This window comes from Vombatus ursinus, unplaced genomic scaffold (genome assembly GCF_900497805.2).
Source record: "Vombatus ursinus unplaced genomic scaffold, bare-nosed wombat genome assembly UNPS02014798.1, whole genome shotgun sequence".
Taxonomy (NCBI): domain Eukaryota; kingdom Metazoa; phylum Chordata; class Mammalia; order Diprotodontia; family Vombatidae; genus Vombatus; species Vombatus ursinus.
Genome location: NW_020954576.1, coordinates 39,658,037 through 39,684,392, shown reverse-complemented (window position 1 = coordinate 39,684,392; position 26,356 = coordinate 39,658,037). Strand labels below are relative to the sequence as shown.

At 37.4% G+C, this 26,356-nt stretch overlaps 1 protein-coding gene across 4 annotated transcripts; it reads right to left on the bottom strand.

Moving 5' to 3' along the window:
• Positions 1-427: 427 nt before the first annotated feature.
• ANGEL2 (angel homolog 2) lies at positions 428-26,117 on the bottom strand. 4 transcript variants are annotated; one of them, XM_027871653.1, is made up of 10 exons: positions 25,932-26,017; positions 22,207-22,441; positions 18,995-19,323; positions 14,324-14,580; positions 10,454-10,523; positions 9,550-9,968; positions 3,778-3,904; positions 3,387-3,447; positions 2,721-2,893; positions 428-848 (listed from the first exon to the last, which is right to left on the bottom strand). In XM_027871653.1, the coding sequence occupies exons 3-10, from the start codon at positions 19,314-19,316 to the stop codon at positions 697-699; spliced, it is 1,581 nt and encodes a 526-aa protein (XP_027727454.1). In that variant the 5' UTR covers positions 19,317-19,323; positions 22,207-22,441; positions 25,932-26,017; the 3' UTR covers positions 428-696. The 4 variants fall into 4 exon arrangements, with proteins under 4 accessions (XP_027727454.1, XP_027727455.1, XP_027727452.1 ...); XM_027871654.1 differs by lacking the exon at positions 25,932-26,017 and adding an exon at positions 25,796-25,871; XM_027871651.1 differs by lacking the exon at positions 22,207-22,441 and having other exon boundaries at positions 25,932-26,117.
• Positions 26,118-26,356: the final 239 nt, after the last annotated feature.

The following is a 26,356-nucleotide window of genomic DNA, read 5'->3' as shown; positions in this document are numbered from 1 at the left end:
AGGCCACAGGTTCCCCACCCCTGGCCTAAAAGAATGAACACCTGTATGGCAATTGGTCCTTTTAAGAGTTTTCCCAATCATTCCTCAGCAAAACAAGGCATACTGAAGACTAAGAATGATAATAAAAGAATCAGATTTTGCATTTTTAAGAAAAAAATAATTTCAAGTCCTTTCTAAAAAGCTGTGTAACATGCTTTTTCAGACATCTGTAAATATAATTTCCCCACACAACAATTTCAGACTTGAACTAATTAGTACTCTATAATTATGGGATCCTTTCGATAAAACTAAGGGCACCTGGAAAGGTAGCTAGTTGTAGTCTGAAAGAACACTGCTCACCAAAATTAAAGGAAAGTGACCTTGAGCCCAAATCAAACTTGCTTCAAATGTGTACGATTTTTTTACTAAAACAACTAAAGAAAGTGAATTGTTTTTAAGAACTAGTCAATTTTACTGAAATTTACAATAAAAACTATTTACATCTCTGAAAAAAAATGCCATTTTCTTACTAGTCTGGCAAATAGTTTATAAAAAAAGGACATTAATGTAAAACTTTAGATCTATATTTTGTTAAATCACAAATTACTATAATCACTTAACACCAAGTCTGTAGAAACTATACACACAAAATCAGCATGCAAACTGTTATTCCTTGAATGGAATAATAAGGAAGAAGACTGCATGAAAGAAATAGTGTCAGAGTTCAAGCCTGAACTTGGCCAATAAAGGCAGATGATCTGAAGAATTATTTTCATTAGGAAGTCCATTAACAGTCCATAAGTCTTCTTCTGTAAGAAGTGACAGTCTTCCTAGAAGTTTCAAGCCACCAACCAAAGCAACTTCTGTTCCTACATAAGAAAAAAAACAACTGATCAGAATGCATAAAATTATGAACTATTTCACATCCTAAACAACCCTAATATTTTAGTAACAGAGACAAGTGCAATTTGAGACACGACTAAAATTTGAGACACACCAGAAGATCAACATAATGAATTCCTCAAGTATTAATAAAATATTATTACTGGGTAATTATTAAAATAACTAATTATATCTCATGCTCCTATGATCTTAAAGTTTTTCCTATAACAGGCTCTGCAAATAATCTTTAGTACAGAATACTTATACATAGGAAATTTTTAAAAAGAGTCATTTAAGATGGACAACATAAAAATGTCAATCATTAACCATTCTGTGATTCCACAACACCAAGTTTAGTAATACAAATCATTTTCTTTATTCCTGAGTTGCGGAATTTTATGCCACAATCCTCTTCCGCCACCTAGTGGCATTCTGTCGAAGTGGCAAGGCCCATAAAACCAAAGGAGGACAGAGCAACCAGAGAGCAGAGAAGCGCCAATGCTAACAACAGAGTTCAACAACAGTCACACAGAATGAAAAAGGAGGACAGAGCAACCAGAGAGCAGAGAAGCGCCAATGCTAACAACAGAGTTCAACAACAGTCACACAGAATGAAAAAGGAAGACACAGAGAGAGCTGGACCAAAATCTTTAGAATGAATGGCTACCTATCTGGACAGGCAATGGTTTAAAATGCAATAGTTATTCTATAGATTCAATACAGGTAGAAGGGGATTTAGAATTTCCTTAATCCAGCCCCCTCCTCCACAGTCCTGAAAAGTGGTTGGATACTTCTCTAGATGAACACATTTACTGATGGAGAACGACTGCCTTAGAAAGCAGACTGTGGTATTTTTGGACATATCTCAACATTAGAAAATTATTCCTCACAATGAATTGAATCTGCTTCCTTCCCACCCAGATGTGACTGCCTTCTAGAGATACAAAGAATTAGTTTAACTGCTTTTCCATATGACAATCTTTCAAATATGTGAAGACAATCTCATCTTCTCTAAGCTAAACATATTAGGTCCTACTCCTCATATGACAAGATTTAAGAACACTTCCTCACCACTACTTAACTATCTTTGTTAGTTTCTTCTGAGCACGTTAATGTGCAACTTAAAATGTGACACCTAGAAGTGAACATAATACTACAGATGATGTTGTCTATGCAATGCAGAGTATAAAGATTTCTTCCCACATAAAATATGATTCATGGTTTCAATGCTCTGATGGATCTGTCATATCATCAATGTAGATATGCTTTCTGCTGGTACAGATTTCTAAGTTTTCTCATCATATGCAATTTATTTCCATCTCCTTCCATAAATTCTTCAGAAAACACCCATTCAATATATTGGGAGGCCCTCCTCTTTTTCTTTTCATACCTTCATGGTACCAGTGTAACACTCAAATTGACCATAACCTTCCTCTCATGCCCACCATTATGGTTCACGTTACCTCAACAGTCACCATTGTTATTGATTCTCTAACCCATTACAAAGTACTTTAATAAATTGGTACTTAGCAAACTCTAATTCCCTCTTCCCTTTAAACCTGTTTTCTCTATGACCTCTCCCAGGAATACTCAACCCTATCTTCACCTAACCCCTGCCTTTATTTTCCTCATATGTGGTAAAGAAGAAACCAAAATGATCATCTGTTTTGCAATTCTCTATAACCTACCTAACCGTATGTAATTAAACCAAAAATGAACAGACAAGTAATATAAATGAACAATCCCTGTCAAATTTTTAATTACTTAATATCTAAACCCAGAACCTTTTTTTTTCTAGCTGAGTTATTAAAAAATAACTAACCATTATGCTTCTGTGGTGAAAACATTAGTAGATATACCTTTTTTACCTTGCTGTGTGTTAATAGCTTCCTTTTCTGTTGAATAGAAAATGTAATCCACTGTTACAGCATTTTTTGAATGACAAGTTGTCACTTCTGGAATTCCAGTGTTGGGAAGGTAATGTGAATATACAGATGACAAGCTAAAATGGTGGTGTAAGTTTGAAGATAATCTAAATAAAAAAAAAATTGTGTCCAACCTGTTTATGACAATCATAACTTTTCCTATCTAAATTGATATTTACTTAAGTACTAGAATTGAGAATATACATCTCTAAACACTAAGTACACAACAATCCCTAAATTCATTAGATAAATTATCTTCAGATATATCCAACTCCCACTGATAACAATAAAAGAGTATATGATAACATGTAATTATTAACTGAAATCCAGTTTATTTCTAATCAAAACATCTTCAGTAGTCAGCTCCAGTCTCAATATGCTAAATCAACTTTAGTTATTATTTAAACATGGCAAGTAAATAGCAGTAAATTTCAACGAACATCTCTCGTTCAATTTTATCCATAGGTTTTTTCTTTACTCTTTAAGCATAACATCAACTACAACAGAAGTTTTAAAAAATAAATATATTTAAACTCTAGTAATCCCATGCCTTTAGATGAATAGAAGTCAATAAACTGCTTATCATTTTTCAGAACTCACTTTTTAGCTGCCACTAGGACTTCTGTTTTTTCCAAATGTTTTTGTGTCACATCATCTTCTTCTATAAAAGCAAGAGAAACATTAAAATCTGACTGTGTTGATTTAAATGTTCTTAGATCATTCTTTTCACATATATCTAGTATATTTAAGTGATATTTCAGATAGATGCTATGTGTTTCATTGAAGGAGCTATATATTATTGATGCTCAAAAAAGGTTAATGATTAGCAATAAAACACAAACGCAATCAAAATCACATGCAATTTATTACAGACGTTTTTGAAGCTCAACTTTTTAATTGTTGAAGATAATTTAGAAATCTCTAAAAAAATATAATATATCTGTATTTTCTATCACACACAAAGAGGGCCTAATGTATTGTCACAACTTACCTGCCTTTTCTACTCTTGTTACCTGTGGTATCTCATAGACACAATTCTGTGAAATACCCAAGCTCGGAGGCCATATTGGAATAGACAAAATTCTTTGTCCCCGAGGAGACTGTTCCTGACCAGAAACCTAAAACAAAATTCCAACAAACTATTAATGCTTTAATAAAGATCTGATACTTCAACAGGGTAGGTACTCCCTCCACCAGCACCATCCCCTATGCCTCAGTAAACAATAAATATTTTATGAGCTTGTATGGCCAAAAAATATCACCAAGTGTTGGCCAATCTTCCGGTGATTAACCTCTCTGAATTTAGCTAGGATGATCTCAGGATGACAGACATATAATCTATCAACAAAACCACAGTGAAAGCCTAAATGGTTCAGATCTGAAAAAAATTTTGTTCAGCAGGCACAGCCTTTAAGAACCACAGATAATCAAGTCAGGATGAGGCATGCGGTCTTCAAGACTTTGGTTAAGGTTCTTAAATAAATAGTTATTTTTTAATTTCAAAGAAATTGCTATATAAAGTATGTAACATGAAACTGAATCTCAGAATGGGAAAAGTAACCCTTATTAAACACCTTGTGAAATGGCTTAACACCTCAAAAATTTATCTGCTTAAAATCAAGAAATAACTTAAACTTTTACATTTGAAAAGTCAACATTTTCCTCTATCCCATGTAACATATTCTTTAAATATGAGAATGATTTAAAAAAGGTATAAACGTGGTAGTTTTATCTGTACAATGCCTTTTCTTTTTCTTTTCTTTATCTACATTATAGCTTCCATTCTTAATTCCTGAGGATTTACTCAAAGTTGATTTGCCATCTCTCAAAATGTACACCTAAAAGAGTTTTTTGAGGAGTTAAATATATTCCTTTTTGCTTACTTCTCAACCTTTGTAATATGGTTTCCAATCTTATCACTTGGGCTATGAAATGGCTCTCCTCAAAGTTGTCAAGGATCTCTTAATTGGTTTTTTGATGAACTTTTCTCAATCCTAAAACTTTGACCTCTCTACAACATTTGTCACTACTTTCTCCTCTCCTTTTTAAGTCTACTTTGCTGGAAGACCATCTATAGCCCACTCTCCAACTGTGTGTGTTCCCCAAGACTCTGTCCTGGGCCCTCTTCTCTTCTCCGTGACTTTATTAGTTCTCATGGATGCAATCATTTTCTATGTTGATGATCCCTCAGATCTATATATCTAACTAGGTCTAGTCTCTTTCTTAAACTTCAGAGTCCTTTATCGTCAACTGCCTATTGCACATTTCCAACTGGATGTCACATGGTATCTTCAAACTCGATATGCTGAAAACAAAATTCATTAGCTTTTCCCCAAAACCAAACCCTCTTCCAAACATCTTTATTTCCACTGAAGGCACCACCATCCTTCCAGCCATTCTAGGTTCATATCTTCAATTCCTCATACTTTCTAAGTCAACATTGCTAAAGAATTGCCAAGTGATTTTACTTCTCCACATATTTTGCATCCGTCTCTTTTTCTCCACTCATACCACAATTACCCCAGTTCAGACCTTTATCACTAGTTTTCTGAACTACTGCAATAGTCAATTAACTGGTCTCCTCACTTCAAATTCCTCCCCTCTCTAATATATCCTCCGAAAAAATACAAAAGTGATACTCCTAAAGCACAGAGGCCCCTATGTCACTCCCTTGCTCAATAAATTCCAATAGATATTATCTCTAGGATCAAATACAAACTCCTCTGGTGGCATATAAAGCCCATTACCCAGTGCCTCTAACATACTTTTCCAGTCATACTATACATTACTTCCTCTTCATGCACTTTTCAGGACAGTCAATCTGGACCTCTTGCTGTTTTTCACACACAATATTTCATCACAGGCTATCTTTCATGCCTAGACTGAATTCTTTCCTCTCTTTCACCTTAGAATCCCTAATTTCTTTCAAAGCTCAGCTTTAGGATGAAGAATATCAAACTAACCAATCTGGCTACTTGTTAACAATTCTGGTGAAGGGTCAAAATTGTTGACAAGAAAGCTACTGGATTATCAGTGGTTTTCAAGACACATTGCCCCTGCCCTCACAAAGACATAAGATAAAAGGAACAGAATTAAATGCCCTTCCCAGTAACTTGGCACCAATTCTTTATAACATAATTAATGATATAAAGAGATAGTCATCAGCCAAGATGGCACACTGGGGGTAGTCATCCAGCTGAAGTCTCCCAATATTCCCCTCCAAATAATTTTCAAATATTGCCTCAAATCAAATCTTAGAGTAGCACAGCTAACAAAATGTCAAGGTGAGACCATTTTTCAGCCTAAGAAAACTTAAGAGATTGGCAAGAGAAGTCTGTGACACCGTTTTAGAAGACAGCCTGGAGTCCCACACACACAAAGTAGGAGCAACGGCAGCAACAGCAGCTTTGGTAGTTCTCAAACCAGAGGTGGTAAGGGGGTTGAACAACTGGTCAGAAAGATTACAGGGAATCATCTGCTGGTAATGGGTACAGCTGGTGCTGACTGGCAACTCTACTGACCATAAGCAATTCTGGGTGATAGTGACAGGGCAGAGAGGTGCACTGGTGGTTAGTCACAATTCCAAAGCATTTGTGGGTATAAGGGATCAAGGGCCCTTCGTGGGTGAAGACTCAGAGCACAGACTAGAGGTCAGTGACCATACCTCTCCCACGGTCATACCACCACGGAAGCACCAAAAACTTGCAGACCCCCAGACCTAGTTCTGAAAACAGCAGCACAAAAAAGCTTGAAGCTTAGGATAGTGTCTCCCTACTCTCAGGGGAGCAGAGCCTAACTTTAACATAAAGTTCACAGTCAAGAAATAGACTGGAAAAATGGGCTAACAACAACAATAACAACAACAAAAGAACTTGACCATAAAAAGCTACTACAGTGGCAGAGAAGACCAAGACATAAATTCAGAAGACAACAATATGAAAACAGTTACCAAAAAAGCCTCAAAGGAAAATGCTAATTGGACACATATCCAATAACAATTCCTGGAAGAGATTATAAAAAAGAGATGAGCGATAGAGAAAAAAATTGGAAAAAGAAATAAGAATGATGCAAGAAAATTATGAAAAGAGAATTAAAAGTTTGGTAAAAAAAAGGCACAAAAAAATACTGAAGAAAATAACACCTTAAAAAACAGAACTTGCCAAATGGTAAAAGACGTACAAAATCCCATGAAGATAACAACTCCTTAAAAAGTAGAATTGGCCAGATGGAAAAAGAGGTGCAAAAGTTCACTGAAGAAAATAATTCCTTAAAAATTAGAATTGGACAGTTAGAAGCTAATGGCTCCATGACACATCAAGAGACAATAAAATAAAGTCAAAAGAATGAAAAAATAGAAGAAAATGTGAAATGTCTCATTGGAAAAAAACAAATGACAAAATAGGTCAAGAAAGGGACAATCAAAGAAATAACACAGACATATTTCAAGAAACTGTCAAGGAAGACACCCTGATATCTTGGATCCAAAGGTAAAATAGAAATTGAAGGAATCCACCAATCACCTTCTGAAATAGATCCCAAAATGAAAACTCTTGGGAATATTACAGTCAAATTCCAAAGCTCCTATATCAAAAATAAAATACATCAAGAAGCAAGAAAAAAACCAATTCAAATATCAGGAAGTCATAAGATTTAGCCACTTCCACATTAAAGAAGCAGATGGCTTGGAATATGATATTTCAGAAGGCAAAGGAGCTAGGATTACTACCAAGAATAACCTACCTAGATACTGAAATAAAGGATTTTCAAGCATTCCTCCTGAAAAGATCAAAACTGAATAGAAAACCTGACATTCAAACAGAAGACTCAAGAAAAGCATAAAAAGATAAACATGAAAGAGCAATCATAAGGGACTCAATAAAGTTAAGCTGTTTACATTCCTATATGGGAAGATGATACATGTAACTCCTAAAAACTTTATTATTAGGGAAGTTAGAAGGAGTATACATAGACAGAGGGCACAGCTCTGAATCAATTATGTTGGGATAATCTCCCAAAAAAGAATGTAGGAGTGAGAAAGAGAGATGCACTGAGAGAAAGGTGAAGGGGGAAGTAGAATGGGGAAAATTTTCTCACATAAAAGAGGTGCACAAAGAAGAGCTTTTACAATGAAGGGGGAAATTGGGGAGAGGGTGCTATGCTTGAATCTCACTCTCATTGGAATTGGTTCAAAGAGGGAAGAACAAACATACTCAGTTGTGTATAGAAATATAACATACCCAATAGGGAAGTGGGAGGGGACAGGGATAAGAGAAAAGGGAGTGGGGAAATGATAAAGGGAGGGCAGATTATGGAAGGCAGTGGTTACAGGTAATTTTGAGGACAGACAGCATAACAGAGAGGGAGACAGAGACAGAAAGAAAGAGAAGAAAATGGGATAGAGGGAAATACACAGTTACTAATCATAACTCTGAATGGGAATGGGATGAGCTCACCCATAAAATGGAAGCAGGTAGCAGAATGGATTAGAAGCCAGAATCCAACAATATAATGTCGACAAGTGACATACTTGAAACAGAAAGACATCCACACAGTTAAAATAAAAGGCTGGAGCAGAATCTAACATGCTTCAGCTGAAGTAAAAAAAAAAAAAGCAGAGGTAGCAATCATGCTCTTAGACAAAGTAAAAGCAAAAATAGACCTATTTAAAAGAGATAACTGGAGAAACTATCTTATGCTAAAAAGTGCCATAGACAATGAAGTATATAAAAAATTTTTTACAGCTGGTTTCTCTGATAAGACCTCATTTCTTAAATATATACTGAGTACTTATTGAATCAAATTTGTAAAAATAAGCTATTCCCCAACTGATAAATGGTCAAGGGATATAAATGGGCAGTTTTCAGAGAAAGAAGCCAAAGCTATCTACAGTCAAATGAAAAAATGTTCTAAATCACTACTGATCAGACAAATGTAAATTAAAACATCTGAGGCACCACATCATACCTATCAGAAATGAAAAATACTAGAGTGGATGAGGGGAAAAAAAGGTACACTAATGAGCTGCTGGTGGACTAACCATTCTAGAGAACAATTTGGAACTATGTCCAAAGGGCTATAAAATTATGTATACTCTTTGACCCAGCAATGCCACTGCTGGGTCTGTATCCCAAGATCAAAGAAAATGAAAAATGTACAAAAATATTTATAGAAGATGTTTTGGTGGTAGCAAAGAACTAGAAATCAAAGGGTTGCTCATCAATTAGGGAATGGCTGAACATGTTATGCCATATGGTTATAATGGGGTACTATTGTGCTACGGGAATGACGAGGAGGTGGTTTCAGAAAACCATGGCAAAAATGATATGAACTGATGCAAAGTGAAGTGAGAACTGGGAGATCATCACATACAGTAACAGCAATGTTGTAATGATGATTAATTATGAAAAGACTTGGTTACTCTGATCAATACAATGATCCAAGACAATTCCAAAGGATTCATGATGAAAAAATGCTATCCACCTCCAGAGAAAGAAAGATCAACCCTGAGTGCAAATTGAAGTATAATTTTCTCACTTTATTTTTCTTGCTTTTTTTGGGAATATGGCTAACATGGGAATATACTTTGCATGATTTCACATGTATAATTAATATCATATTGCTTGCCTTCTCAGCAGGTGTAGGAGGAGGTGGAAGGAAGGGAGAGAATTTGGAAATTTAAAAAGAAAAGAATGCATAAATAAATAACTTTTTATAAAAATATAGCAAAAAAAATAGCAAAAAAAGATATAAAGAGAGTACTTACTTTTCCTATGGCAAGTCCTTCATAATTCAATTTTCCTTCCTTTATAAAACTGTAGAGTGGAGAGCCAGGAACTGAATTAAAGTCACCACAAATAATGATGGGACAGACAGTGCCATCTTTCTGATGGGCAACACTGGAAATCTCTGCTAACAGCATAGCCAGCTGAGTCAATTTAATATCACCTCGCCTTGGATTATACAATAGATGTGTATTAGCTACACATATAGGAGAGACAGTACAATGAAATTTGGGCTGCAGGAGTAATACCAGTCCAACATTGTCTCTGTCCAATAGGGGTATATCACGGCGGTAAAATTCCACAGGGTTTGCTGATAATAGAGTAAATTTGGAACATTTGAAGCAAATGGCACAGCCATCAGGTTTCCTTCCTGTTCTCATTTTATATTCACAATGATATCCTATGAAAAATAAAGTTTAATTAGTATTGTTAGCTTTAATCATAGAAGTAGGGGGCATCTAGGTGGCACAGCAGATAGAGCACTGGCCCTGAAGTCAGGAGGACCTGAGTTCAAATCCAGCCTCAGACCAAACACTTGACACTTACTAGTTGTATGACCCTGGGCAAGTCACTTAACCCCAACTGCCTAAACAAGGAAAAAAAAACAAACAAAAAACAAAAAACATAGAAGTAATACACTGTGCTATTCCACTATTTTTAAGATTAATGTTGACCTTTCAATTTGAAAAATGGAAATCAGTATAACATCGTCACTTTGATATACTTAACATATCAAATATCTCTTAAATAAATGGTGCCATAGTTTTGAAAACCTGCAATGTTTTTTTTTTGCCCAAGCATGCTATGTACAGCTTTATTTTGACTGTCACAATCTAATATTTCTAAATTGTTGAAGTATAAGTTTAGCTAAACATTATACCATACCTAATGATTCCAAATTTGGCTTGATCTCTTTTCTATAATGATCTTCTTGTACTTCTTGTAAACAAAGAATCTGGAAGGAAAATAAAACAAAGTAACATGAATTCAACACATCAGTAAAGATGCTGAAAGAAAATTTTTATGTTTCTTTGATCATTAAAAATAAGTTTCCAAAGTGTTATGCTTGCCATATTAGGTTGTTGTTGTTGTTGTTTTTTAGCTTTAATCAATTTTATTTTATTTTCAGTTCCAAATTGCTCTCTTCCATCCCCTCTAGTTCTCATCCATTGAGAGGGCAAGAAAAATTAAAAAAAAAACCCACTACAAATATGTACAGACATGCAAAATAAATTTCTACATTAACCACGTTCAAAGAAAAGAAAGAAAAAGAAAAAAAAATTTGCTTCAATCTGTGCTGTGAGTCCATCAGTCCTCTCTCTGGAGGAAGACAACATGTTTCATCATGAGTCCTTTGGAACTGTGTTGATTGTGTTGATTAGTGTTACTAAGTCTTTCAAAGTTGATTATTTTTACAATATTGTTGCTACTGTATAAATTGTTCTCCTGGTTCTGCTCCTTTCACTTTGCATTAGTTCATATAAGTCTTCCTAGGTCTCTCTGAAACCATCTCCTTCTTCATTTCTTACAGCACAATAGTATTCCATCACATTCCTACACCACAACTTGTTCAGCCATTCCCCAACTGATAGACATCTCCTCAGTTTCTAATTCTTTACTGCCAAAAAAGAGCTGTTATAAATATTCTTGTATATACAGATACCTTTTCTCTTTCTTTGATCTTTTTGGGGGTACAGACCTAGTGGCAGTATCTCTGGGTCAAAAGGTATGTGCAGTCTAATAGCTTTTTGGGCACAGTTCCAAATTGTTTTCCGTAATGGTTGGACTAGTTCACAGCTTCATCAAAACAGTACATTATTGTATATATTTTCCCACATCCCTTTCAGTAATTGCCATTTTCCTTTTTTTGTCATCTTAGCCAATGTAAATGGGTATGAGGTATTACCTCAGTTATTTTCATTCAAATTTCTCAAATTATTTAGAGCATTTTTTCACAACGCTATTGACAGCTTTGGTTTCTTCCTCCTAAAACTGCCTATGCATATTCTTTGAACATTAAACAACTGGGGAACAGCTCTTATTCTTACAAATTTGACTCAGTTCCCGATGTATTTTAGAAATGAGACCTTTAACAGAGAACCAAACTGTTTTGATGATTACAGCCTTGTAGTATAATTTGAGATCTAGGACTACTAGGCCCCCTTCCTTGTCATTTTTTATTTCTGGGTTGTTTTTTTTTTCACTGATTCCCCTGATATTCTTGACCTTCTGCTTCTCCAGATGAATTCTGTTACGAATTTTTTCTAGTTCTATAAAGTAATTATTTGGTAATTTGATTGGTACATTACTGAACAGGTGAATTCTTTTAGATAGTATTGTCATTTTTATTATATTGGCTCAGTATGCTCATAAGCAATTAATATTTCTCTAATTACTTAAATCTGTCTTTATTTGTGGAGAAAGCATTTTGTAACTGTGTTCACATAGTTCTCTCCCTTGGCAAGAAGACTCTCAATTATTTTATATTTTTACATATTTTAAATGGAATTTCTCATTCTATCTCTTTTTGCTGGGTTTTGTTGGTACTATACAAAAACGCCAATTTGTGTGGGTTTATTTTATATCCTACAACTTTACTAAAGTTGTTCATTGTTTTGATTAGTTTTTAACTCTCTGGATTCTTTAAGTAAACCATCACATCATTTGCAAAGAGTGATAATTTTGTTTCCTCATTGCCTATGCCGATTCCTTCAGTATCTTTTTGTCTTACTGCTATAATGAGCATTTCTAATACAATACTGAATAGTAATGGTGATAATGGACATCCTTGCTTTGTTCCTGAATTTACTGGAAGGGCTTCTAGCTTATCTCCATTACAGATAATGTTTGCTTTGGTTTAAGATAATGTTTGTTTTGGTTTAAGATAATGTTTGTTTTGGTTTAAGACAGATACAACTAAATGTTTTAAAGAAAGCTCTGCTTATTATTGTGCCTTCCAGTGTTTTCTTTTACAGGAATGGGTATTACCTTTTGTCAAAATCTTTTTCTGCATCTATTGATTTACTAATATGATTTTTGTTGCTTTGTTGCTAATGTGGTCAACATTACGCTTATACTTTTCTTAATATTGAACCACTCCTATATTTCTGGTATAAATCCAGCTTGGTCATAGTGTATGATAGGATCTTTGTGATATATTGTGATAATCTCCTTGCTAGTGTTTTATTTTAAAATTCTGCATTAATTAGGGAAATTTGTTTACAGTTTTATTTCTCTGTTTTGACTCTCTGGTTTTGGTATCAAAACCAAATTTGCCTCATAAAAAGAACTTGGTAGAATTCTTCTTTATCTATTTAAAAAAAAAGTTTATGCAGTATTGTAATTAATTGTTCTTTAAATGTTTGTTAGAAAATCACTTGTTAATCTATCTGATCCTATGATTCTTTTCTTAGGGAGTTCATTTATGGATAGTTCAATTTATTTTTATAAGATAGGGCTACCAAAGCATTCTACTTCCTATTCTAGAATCTGGGCAATTTATATTTTTATAAATATCCATCCATTCCATTAAACTATCAGTTTACTATTATGTCATAATTCCTTTTATTTACCTCCACTGGTTGTGAATTTACCTTTTTAATCATATCAGAAATTAATGTGAAAACTTCAGGTTTAGCTGGGGTTTTTTTAGGGGGTCATTTGAAGAATTGTCAAACTTAAGTTTATATGAACCAAAAAAATACACTTAAATGATTCACTCACTATTAAAAATTAAGACTTAACAAAGAAAATGCTTTGGTTTTAAAAGATATTAATATGAGAATTACATTTGTTTTTCAAAAAAATATTTTTAATTACTACTGTGTATGCCCCAAATCTTAAAAAAAAAATTCTTACCATTGCTGTATCATGTTACACACCACAGTCTCTAAAAGCAAATCAACTGTCTTGCTTAAGATAAAAATCTGGAATTACAGCTACATGAAAATCCCAATCTTCCAATTATTCTGATATTTGGCTTTCAAAATCCTTTTGTTTGGTTTTTAATCCTGTGTTTGGATTTCAAAGCCCTTCGTAACCTAGCCTCTTCCTACCTTTCCAGTCTTCTCACACTTTACTCCCCTCCATGCACTCTGTGATCCAGTGACACTGGCCTCCTTGCTGTTTCTTGAACACAGCACTCCATCTCCTACCTCCAATCGTTTTCACTGGTTGTCTCCCATGCCTGGAATGCTCTCCTTCCTCACTGCCTCTTAACTTCCCTGGCTTCTTTCAATTATCAGCTAACGTCCCACCTTCAACAAAAAGCCTTTCCTCTGAAATTATTTCTAATTTATTCTGTATATATCTTGTTGTCTCCTCCATTATACTGTATTCTTGAGAACAGAAACTGTTTTTTGCCTTTGTTAGCATTCCCAATGATTAGCACGGTGCCTGGTACACAGTAAGTGCTAGCTGACTAATGTATTATTGAACGTACATGCTCAGTACCCCTTAACATTTTTTTAATTGCTCCCTGTCAAAAATGTCATTTTGTTTTTTGAGTATATTTATTTCATATGTCTCTTCTGGAAAAGGTATATGGCTAAGTATACCAATATATCATTAATATCTTTCTGCAAGTCTTGTACCTTTTAAAAAAAATCAGTTTTACAACTGTTATTAAACTTCTTCCTTACCCACTCCAAGAATGATTCTATGTGGGCAAAACAATTTAAGTAATGAAATTATTTATAAAGTTTAGAGTCCAGATTTTTCTTGTATGAGGTATGTTCAATGATACTGTACACTTACATCTGCATCCATGTGTTTAATTTCTCTTAGGATATTGGGAAACCTAAAGCCCCAGATCAAGACTGGTTTTCGGCAGTGTCTATAGAGATACGAGTTATCCTCCAATAAATCCTGTGAAAGGATATTATAGGACATGACTGAAAACTCAAATTTTTCCTTCTCATCTTTATATTTTTGATCAACATGTTTATCTCCTAGGATCTTCATGTTTTCTTTATTATGGTGACAGAGATATTCCCAATGCCGCTTTATCACGCCTGTCAAAATACAGTAGACAGAATATAAAGAATTAATCTTAGAAGCATAAACACATTTACCTATATATAAAACTCTCTGCTTTTTGAGAATTCTGACTTAAGGGCATCCTCATCACTAGAATAACGCTGTATAGCCAATTCTTCCCTGACACTAGAGAAAGCTGTTAGCAAATTCAGTCACCTAGGCAGTGCCCAGTCCAATGATGTTCTGAAGGAGAAAAGAGGTTTGAGGACCTTTCAGGCACGTAGGTCCTTTAGGTACCATGCACCTTGGAAAAATGAAAAGTCTAGAAATAATAATACCTGGCATTATGTAGCACTCTAAAGGTGGCAAAGAACCTTACAGACATCATCTCATTTGATGCTCACAACAACGCTGGGAGGTAGGCAGTGTCAATACAATGCCCATTTTACAGATGAAGAAAAACCAAAGCTCAGAGAATCTGTGGTCACACAACTAGTTTCAGAAATGGTAATTTCCAATCCTTTTTTTTTCTTTAACCCACCCCATCCCAACCCTCCCCCCAAATTTCCTCAGGCCATGATCCACAAGTGATTTCATTCCAGAATGGCTCCTGGGCCTGGCATCCTGGAAAGATACAGGGAAAGAAGGCGGCAAAGATGAAAACACTGAAGCAGTAGCTGTTTGCTAAGCTGAAGGAGAGTAACTCTGATCAGTCCAGGCAGAAGAAAGGCTATCAGGACACACCAATGCAAAAGTCAAGCGATGTGGCATGGCTGCGGGGTCCTGGTTTAACACCCACGGTGGGCAGATCAATCTGGCATGAAGCAAACAGAAACGTGGTAGTTTATGTTCAATAAAGTCATCAGGCAACCTGCAAGATGAAGAGGCACAGCCTCAAACAGTAGCAGTTATAGGTATATCCCACCTAATATCATTATTTGGTTCCAATGTTAGAAGAAATAACATGTTTAGGACAAACTTAGTTTCTTAAAAAGGAACATTATAATAATTTGGAAACTACAGTCCTAGGAATCCAGCATTCACACCCTAAACACTCAGCAGAATTCTCTTAAAGACTTTTCCCCTCCCTGCCAAAGACCATAAGGGATAGAGGCCCTGAGGTCATAGCCTGGAGGGTGTTTGGTAGATGCTGTCTGAACCTGTCCGTGCTGAGCCAGTGCTTATAGCATACATGGACATCTCAAGGGCATTATATCTACAGAGTGGAGAGGAAAGAAGATGATTCCTTCAAGTTTTGCGGGTACCACCTCAGACTTGCTCATTTGACAACCATTTATTATACACCTATGTGTATGGCACTGTCCTTGGGGCTACAGGAGATACAGAGATAATTTAGACAAGGTCCTTGGCCCAGCAACTATTTTGTGATTGACGTGAATATTGAAGACTCCTGGGCACATACTGCTTGTTTTCCATCACTCAAAGGGACAAGGGAATTTATATCTATAGGGATTGGATGCTTTCATGACTATAGTGGGACTTAGTTATAGTGTATTAGTAACATGATTGTAAAACAAAATTCATCACAGATACTTTTTACAGTATATGCCTTATTACAAATAAAGGCAGTCACTGACTCACAAACAATCTGACAAAAGTCTGCCACTGTTTGACCCATTTTCTACATTGGTGAAGGCCCTGCTGCCACAGAAGTTGTTTTGAAAGAATTAAAAAAAAGAAAGAAAGAAAGAAAGAAAGAAAGAATTTCAAACTTTTAGAAAATCTGAGTTCAAAAGCAAAGAAAGGGTAGAAGTTCTAGAACATCTTAGAAGAGCTAACACTGGAGGAATACTTAGCAAAAATATAAGAATCTGAAGGGACCTACTTCAATACTCTTCCCAAAACATTAATCAATTTCTGCAACACCCCAAACAAGTGATTTTCCAACCTATGTAGCTACCTCTAGTAACAAGGTATTAACAAACTCACAAGATAGCCAATTCCATTTTCAGACAGTTCTTTAGGAAATTCTTATCGACACTGATCCTAAATCTTCCTCCCCCTAATTTCCACCAATCCATTCCTGGCAAGAGTGAGGGCAATATGCTTCTCCCTTTCCAACCTTCCAAATTTTTCCCCCACGCCAGTTTTTTTACTTCACTGTTGTATTGCCTAAAATCCCAACAAGTCCTTTATAGGTCTTTAATAAACATCGTCTCTTTAAAATCAGAATGTTTCTGGGTGGGTTAGGGGGTAGTTAATCATACATATTAGGAGAATAGTTTACATCATTTTTCCCTTATTGTGACTGAGATGAAATGTGGAAGATATATTTTTTTGTTTTGTTTTTAGGAGGGTTTTGGAGATGGGGACGGCTGATGAGATAGACAAGTTTTGAATATGAAACATTTTAGGGTGAGGGGGAGAGTAGATCTGGATGAAATCCAAAAGAAGAGTTCAGGATGTGAACAGTCATTAGAGAGCGAGACGAAACTGCCACAATGGGATGCCTAAGAAGTAGAGAGAGGAAAGGGAGAATAACTTTATTATTATACACTGAAAAATCTCACATCTCAAGTAGCCTATGTTTTAAATATCAGGAGCTCCATTATAGGAATATTCAAATATAACTGCTTCTTTTGGATTTAAATTAAAAATGTATGCAGTCACAGAATAGGATATCAGAAACAAATTGTGTCTATTCAAAATTTGCCTATGGTCCTGCACCTGAGAAAAAACAAGTCAACTCCCTTCTTCTTTTTCTCTACTGTTTGGATTCATAATTTGAACTATTAATATTAGAATTTACCTACATTATTAGTTAAATAGCATATTTATTTACATGTACATATTGTCTCCCTTAATAGAATGCAAAATCTTTGGGGGCAGGGATTGTTCTATTTTTGTCTTTGTATCCCTCCCTAGTGATAGCAGTACAGTTCTAGGTACATAATAAATGTTTGTTGATTGACTAAAATAGGCTTTTGTAGTTACCATTTTAAATTCTGTTTCTGTGGAAAAGTGTCTTCAAAGGTCCAAACAATTAGTTTGAAAATGAACTTCTAGAATTCTACTCATTCATAAACTGAGTACTGCCTCTGGTATGTTTAGCCACAGAACAATAACAAAAAGTCTGGATATATTTACCAGATATAAGTCTGGTAAAGAGCAAGGCTTTATGTTCATGAAAGAATATTATAACCTGTAGTCATACAGATGGGTAGCAAGAGTGTTGAAATGCCTTATTCAACTATGAAAGACAATGTTGTATATACAGATGCAGATCTATGTTCATATATTGAAAATTTAATAAGGATTTTACAATTCTTAACCATTTATAAAGTTTGCAAACCCACGTTCATAACCTCTCGTTAGCACCACCTGGTGATCTATGGTAGTGATTTTGAACCTTCTGGAGTTTGTGGAACCTTTCTGCATTTTTTTTTTTAAGCAATCTGTTCCAATCTCTGAGATAGTATTAGAGAAACGCTTGAGTCAGGCAAAGTTTACACAAGTTGATCTTGACCATGTTTTTTCATCAAACCTTCCAAAGTGACTCATGAAATGCTCAGGTTCCAAATCTGTTACAATATGAGAATCACTGTGATATAGTAGGTATGGTTCTTAGACTTCTTATGCTCTCTAGTAAAGTCATGTAGCAAAAGTTTATATAATTTATATATGTCAGGAGAAATACCATGATCAGAGGAAAATAAGTGGGAGGCTTGATTCAGTTTTTAGAGTGCCAATTAGAGTCATAATAGTTATGCAAAATTTTTCAAGTTTTACTTTAAAGTGAGAGTCATAATAACAGTTGTTTTCTTGACTGATAATCCTTATTCTCCCATGAAATATCTGATAGGACAAAAACAATTTTTCTACTCTGATCCTGGGCAAGTTAGCTAATCTCTCTAGGGTTCAAGTGCCTCATCTGTAAAATGAGGGGGTTGGACAAGATCATCTCTAAACCTACTACACGAGAAATTTTCCCTTTATCAGGATGTTTGGGGAAATGCAATTAAACAAAATGAGTCAAATTGTAATAAAATACTTCTAAAATTTAACTAACTTTCCCAATATGGAATATGTGCACAAATGAAATTAAATTACAATCCCTAAATCCAATTTAGGAAATACATGCAGACAAAAGATGCAAGAGAAATGTGTAGTGTACAAATTTAGAGACCAAACAATTCATTTCTAAAAAATTATGAGTTACCTTGCTATACTAATTTTTCTTTTCATTCCCAAATAAATATCATTCACGGAATCACAGGCTTCCACTTTTACTCCAGTTAGTTGCTTTTAAATGAACATAAAAATCAAAACAATTTTGGAAAGAAAGGCATTCTATACAGTTAAAATCAAAATTGCCCCAAACACCTACAAGAGTTAATTTTTTTTTCCAGGGTAAAATGTAAAAATCTCAAGTTTCATTCTAATAGCTAAAAGTCATTTCTGCACCAAGACACAGTGTATCAACTTTACCTTGGGTTTTTTGACGTTTTGATGATGGCTTATCTCCCTCAGAGTCCATGACGTAACTAGAAAGGTGAAACAAAGATGTATGTGCAAAGTTGTCAGGTCTCCAATTCCAGTGCTGAAACTGATTTCTATTAGGTAGAAACAAACAAGGTGGCCTCCAATTGACTGGGCAATGTTGACTGCTGAAGTATGGATAAGGAGCCCAAGAATAATTTCCAGGCCACCTCATATAACTAGAGATGTGTCTGTTCCAGCAAAATCTTTGAGAAATATCCCATGGCGTAATCCTGTCTCTGCCCAGGCTCTGCAGGTGATAGGGTAACATGGGATATCTAAAAGAAATAAATATTGTAGTTAAGTTACCATTTTGGTAAGCCACAATTAAGAGAATCAAAATATCAATTTATCAAGTGACCCCATCCCATCTAGTCTTCTCCAACTGACTGCCTCCTCTGTCATCTCCACTCGTTGCTTATTTTCAATCTCTCCCCGTATGCCAATTCGTTTCCTATTACCTACATGTCCACGTCTCCCCCATCCTTAAAAAAACCTCACTTGATCATTCCATCAACAATACATGTCTCCACTTTCCTCTCTCTCTCTCTCTCTCTTTACCCCTTACAATCTTGGCTTCTGACCTTATCACTCCACTGAAACAAAACTCTCCAAAGTTACAAAAGATCACTTGGTTGCCTTTACTCAATCCTCATTCTCCCTGAACTCAGCCTCTTGACCCTGTTAATTACCCTCTCCTTGACACTTTCTTCTCTCTTAAGTTCTTGGGACAGTATTCTCTCCTGGTTATCCTTTGCTGGATCCTTCTCCAAGATCATGCCCTCAGGGTTCTGTCCTGGACCCTCTTCTGTTCTCTCTGCACTATTTCACTGGATAATCTCATCAGTTCCCATAGATTTAATTACATCTCTATGCTAATGATTCTCAAATGTACCTTTTCTGCTGCAACCTTTCAGGTGACTTCCAATCCCCAACTGTCTTTCAGGCATCTCAAACTGGATATCCAGTAGGTATCTTAAACTTTCAGTATGTTCAAAACAAAACTTATTATCTTTCCCCTAAATACTCTTCCCTTCCCCTCCCTGCCCAGCCATATACACATTTTCTCTATTACTGTGAAGGGCAATACTATCCTCCCAGTCCCTCAGGCTTGAAATTTAGGAGTCATCCTGGACTCCTCCCTATCTCTAACCTCCATATCCAAGCTGCTGTCACCTCTATATCTCTTGAATATGCCTCCTTCTCTCTTCTGACACTACCACCACTCTGGTGCAGGCCCTTATCACGTCATGCCTTGATTATTGCAACAGCCCTGCTCATGGGTCTACCTGTCTCTCCAATCCAATCCATCCTCCATTCAGCCATTAAAGTAATTTTCCTAAAGTGCAGGTCTGATCATGTCACCTCAGTAAATTCTAGCGGCTTCCTATTACATCCGGGATCAAAAACATAATGCTCTGGTATTCAAAGCCCTTCATAACATATTCCTTTCCTATCTCTTCAGTCTCCCTACACCATACTCCCTGACACATACTCTTTGATCCCGTGACACTGACCTCCTGGCTATCCCATGAACAAGACATTCCGTCTCGCAGATGAAGACATTTTCTCTGGCTGGCTGTCCTCCATGTCTGAAACACTTTCCCTCCTCAGAGCTTCAATTACCGACCTCCCTTGCTTCCTTTAAGTCCCAACTAAAATCCCACTTCCTACAGGAAGCCTTCTCCAACCCCTCTTAATTCCAGTTCTTTCCCTCTATTAATTATTTCCTATTTATCCTGAACATAGTTTGCCTTGTATATACTGTTTTCATGTTGTCTCCCCCATTAGACTGTAAGCTCCTGGAGAATGGGATAGCAAGTTGATAAGGAAGATGTATGAGGATTGCCTTGAAGCAGCGAAGGGCTGTGTAACATAAATTTGTAGTGGACCCAGTCATAACAGTTCTGTGATTTTTCTATACCTTCATTCAGTGGCACATGTGTGTGTAGGAATGAAGGCAGTAGATGGTGGCAGTGATTGGCTAAGGATTGGCAAAGTGCAACTAGTAACATAATAAAGGGACCAGGGACTCAAGAGGACAGTGTAAAGTTCAACTGGTTCACCAAGGGGTCAAAATAAGGAAAAGAGGAGAGAGTAGCAAGTGAAAGGGAGATGGCCTGAGAGAGAACGAGGTCAAGGAATAGAGGTCCCAGTATAGATAAAGATTAGGGTTTGGTAAGGGAAGGCAGAGGGAGAGGTGGTAAGCCAATCGATTATGATCAGATAGGTAGATTTTGAAATTCTCAGACATGGAGGTAGTGTATTTGTGGGTAATGACAAGATTAAAGGTTATGACCATCTTTGTGTGTGGCTGAGGTGGAATAGAAGAACAGGTTACGGGAAGTGAGTTAAGTTGAGGAACTGAGTGATTAAAGTGTTTGAGGGAATGTCAATATGTATGTTAAAGTCTCAAGTATGAGGGCAGGAGTCGGGAAGGAGAGAAAAATTGTGATCTATGTACCAAACTTGTTGAAGAAGGAATAAGAGTGACCAGGAAGTCTGTAGACAACAGCTATGCCAGGATTTTAATTGGGTGGTAGATATAAACTGCATGAACTTCAAAGGAAGAGAGGTTACCAAGTGACAGAGTTGGGGGGGAACCTAGAAGTGCCAATAGGGAGTGAGAAGTATTTCAACTCCCCCAAACAGTGAGGTGAGGAGAATGAGTGAGGTTGTAACCAGTACTGGAAAGGGTGGCCAAATAGGCAGTATCATCAGTGAGAAGTCAAGTTTCAGTGACTGTAGAAAATAGAATGAATAGAAGATGAAAAGATTTAGGATGAAGGGAAAGGTGTTGCCTATAGAATAGGCATTCTAGAGGGCACAGTAGAAGTTGTGGGTGGCATCTGGTTGGGACTTTGGGATAGGATTGAAGGGGACAGGAATCAGGTGGTGGAAGATGGGAAATGAGGTTTAGATGATAATCTACAGGAGTTGAGAATCATTGTAATGTGCAGGGTATGAACAGGTGTAAGAATGTTCATCATTGAGTGGAAGTTGCCACTCCTCTTCCCAGAGAAGGCTGAAGATCAAGCAGGAGGCAAGCACAGAGCAAGATGGTGCAGGAGATGGCAGACACACGGTCAGATGGGAGGTCCTGTTTCACTACTCTTCCCTCCAAAGACTGGAGATTAGGCAAGGGGAGATGGAAGTCGAACCTGCTCAGCAGGAGAAAGAAGGCCTGAAGTCAAAGAGAGGTTGGATCCTCTTGTCACAGGAGGCTCTTCACATCCAGGTTGGGAGATCAGGCTGGCAGCAGGAGGTGGAAGTTGCCTTTGATGGTACAAACGTAAGTTGTGAAGCTGGCTCCTAGTAGCCTTCCCTCAGCAGACATGTGCAGCAGGAGAAGGAATGTTCAAAGTCAGAGCGAAGTCTTGCTCTTCTCACCTGAAGCTGGAGACCAGGAATCTTCAACGATGACAACGCAGAGACTTACAAATATCTACATCTAAACCAGACCTCCCACTAAAATCCAGTGTGACATTTCCAGCTGCCTGACTAGACATTTCAATAGCATTTCAAACTCAACATGTCTAAAACAGAATTCATCTTCCCTGTAAAACCTACCCCTCCTCCAACTTCCTATTTCTGTTGACACCATTAAATTACTACAATCTAATAACCAAATTCAAAATTTCAGAATGAAGTCCTGTCAATTGTACCTCCATACAATCTCTCACACCACCTCTTTTCTCTCTACTCACCCTACCATCACACTCATCACCTCTGACACCAATTTCTAATTGACCTCCCTGACACTACTCTCTCATTTCTCCAAGCCATCCTTTACATAGATGCAAAAATAACATCCAGTGCTTGGCACATAGCTGATTAATAAATGTTTATGTTTAATGATTTATTCAAGTACAGGTCTGACCATGTAATTCTCCTGCTCAAAAATCTGTAACTATCAAATCAAAGCACAAATTCCTTGACTTAGAACCAAAGGCCAATTACAATTCAATGCCAACTTACCCTTCCAGTCTTATCATACTCCCTTTCTGGAATATAAGTTGGAAGTTACTTCAGAAGCCCTCTAGTCCAACCTACACTTCTATAGGAATCATATAACAACCCCAAACAAGTAGTCAGTCATATCTAATCTTCCCTGAAGACTAGTCAGGAGAGGGCATCATAGAATCACAGAATTTGAGAGCTGGAAAGGATCTCAGTTCATCTACTCCAACCCACATGTGGCAGTCCATTTTAGCTGATCTTCACAAAGGTAACATACTCTACATTCTGGCCAAGCTGGATGACTACTGGCTATTTACTCAATTCTTTCTGTCCTCTCCCACCTTTATGTATCTGTAGCCAGCACGGCTAAAATAAACTCCTGCCATAAAAAATCTCCACCTGCTGTAATTCTGCTCTTCCTTCAAAGCCCAAGTTGCCTTTTCCACTCAACATTGATTTGTTCCACTCCACAGTGAATTGATCACTCCTGAAACATAATATAGCATTTTGTCTAATTTCACTCTTATTACATTCTACCTTTTATCACACTTCATGGACTTATTTCATTCTCCCATTAGATAAAAAGCTCCCTGAGGTAAAGAAATGCCTATGGTTGTTTTTTTTCCCCCATTTGTGAATCCCTGCACTCAGAACAATGCTATACACAAGACATACATTCAAACATTTGTTTAACTTGAATTTTTAGGCTAGAAGGAACATTATATATAACCAACCTCCTTCACTACAAGTAAGAGAACAGAAGTCCAAAGAAGTTACAATTTACTCAGATTCACACATCTATACATTGAAGCAACTAGGTGGTACAGTGGATAGGGTGCTGGGCCTAGAGCCAGGAATTCAAATCTGGTCTCAGGAACTTACTAGCTGTATAAGTAACCCTGGGCAAGTCATTGAAGTTATGTTTGCCTCCATTTCTTCAACTGTAAACTGGGGATCATAACAGCACTTACCTCCCAGAGTTGTTGCGAGGATCAAAAGGGATAATATTTATAGAGTACTTAACACAGCTCCACACATAGTAGGTGCTACATAAAGACTATTATTATTATTGTTTAGCATATTGTCTTGTTTGGCTGGTTACTTTACATTTATTTGCCTCCTCTCCTCAACTAAATATAAATTTCTTGACCACAGAGGCTTCCTGTATTCCCCATAATGCAAAGCAATGTTAGACATACATCAAGAACTTCTGAATTACTAAAGAACAGGTACCAGAATATATAAATTTAGAAATGGAAAGGACCTTAGAGCTGTGGTGTCAAATAAAAACAGATCCCTATGGGCTACATATTGATTTAGAAAATAAAAAATTAACATTATCTATGCTGTACTGTATTTTTATTTATTTTACTAAACTTTTCCCAATTACATTTTAATCTGGAGAGCCCTATTCAGGAGTTGCCTGGCCATATGTGACACCTCTACCTTACAGGTAATTTAGTTCAACCTTCTTTTTTACAGATGAGGAACTCAAGTCCTTTGAATTTTTAATGACTTGGACAAAATCATATTGGTAGTAAATAGCAGTCACAATTCAAACTCAGGTCCTCAGACTCTAAATCCAATAATCTTTCCACGGTACCAACCTGGTGCTAGGGCTCCCAGAGGGTTGTGACAGCAATGATCCTAAGAAGTTTCTTTTTTAAACAAAGTTGAACATAATAAACACATCTATAACGACTGAAACTAAGGAATCTATCCTACTTTGGAAACTATTTAGAAAGCAGTTTTTCTAAAAGTAATCTGATACACCATGCCAATCAAAATTCCATCACTGACACCCTTTGCTGTTGTGATCCTGAGCAAGTACTTTAACTTCTCAGTTTCCCCCACAATTCTCTGAGTAGAAATCTGGAAGCAACTAGTTGGGGCAGTGGACAGAGTTCGAGACTTACTTGAAATTGAGACCTGAATTCAAATTGCCACCTCATACACTACCTGTGTGACCCTGGGCAAGTGGCTTAACTACTAACTAGAATTATTATTATTATTATTAACTGCAAAGTAGATGCTGCTTTGTGTAATACTTACAGCATCAAGATATGCAAAGCACTTTGCAAATATCTCATTTTATCCTCACAACAACCTACGGAGCTAGGTGCTATTACTATCCCCATTTTACAGATGAGGAAATTGAGGCTGACAGCAGGTAAGCGATTTGCCCAGGGTCACAAAATCATCTAATGCCTCATTTGAACTCGACGCATGTTTCCTATTCAGGAGCTCCCTACCTCTAAAGAAACGACAGACCACATACACAAAAAGAAATAAAACGCCCCCCCCCGAAAAAAACAAAAACAAAAACAAACAACCTGCACACGAGATTTAGACTTTCATCCCTATCACCAGAAGTTTTCTGTGACAGAAACAAATTAATAGATTTAATGTTAATAGAGTGAGGTGTCACACCAAAACCAAAAGGATGTTATTTAAATTAACAGGCACCAGGTCAGGCTGGGGGATTGGAGGGGCCCCGGCCCTCCCGGAGCTGAAGTTTTGGGGGTGCCGGGGAGGAGGGGGGCGTCCCACACAACGCAGACAAATAAATATAGAGTAATTTCACACCTACATCCCTCCCTGCCCCCCCACAGGCGGACTGGGGAGGAGGCGCCGCAGGGGTCTGGGGGCGGGCTGGGGAAGAGGGGGATCGGAGCGGAAGGACTGCGGCCTAAGAGAGAGAGGGCAGCCGTCAGCACATCCGCGTCCGCCCCGGGTGCCGGGCCTCCCCCGACCTCCACCCCCAGCGCCCGAGGGTCTTCCTTTATTCACCTCAACCAGGTCCCGCGCCGGCCGCGGCCTCTACCTTCTTCTTCTTCCTCCTCCTCCTCCTCCTCCTGCCCCTGCCCCGCCTCAGGTTACATACCTCGGGCCGCCCCCGCCCCCGCCTCCTCCCAGCCACACTGACCGGCCTCTTCCCACCGCACAGCGGCTGTAGCCCCTCCTCACACAGCGCCACGCTTCCATCCTCCTCCTTCCGGAGGCCTGCTGCCTCTGGCCCCTCTCCCTGACTCGGCCTCGGCAGCCGACTCAGCCCCATCACCCGCCGGCCCCGCTCGGGCCCGAGCTTCAAAGCACGTCGGGAAGTGTAGTTGCCGTTGTCATGAGAGCCGCCATCTTGTGACGCTACCATCCCCTTCATCTCCACCAATCCTGTTGTCCCATTTAGAACACATGCGCAAAGACTGCCGGACGTGTGAAGTCTGGGTGGCCATGTCTGAAGCTGGTAAAGTGTCAAGGGCTCCGCTTTAAAAAGACAGAGGCGAGAATTTGTCGATGGAATTGAGACCTCAGGCACGGAAAGTGGCAGGAATAGAGTAATAAATAAATAAT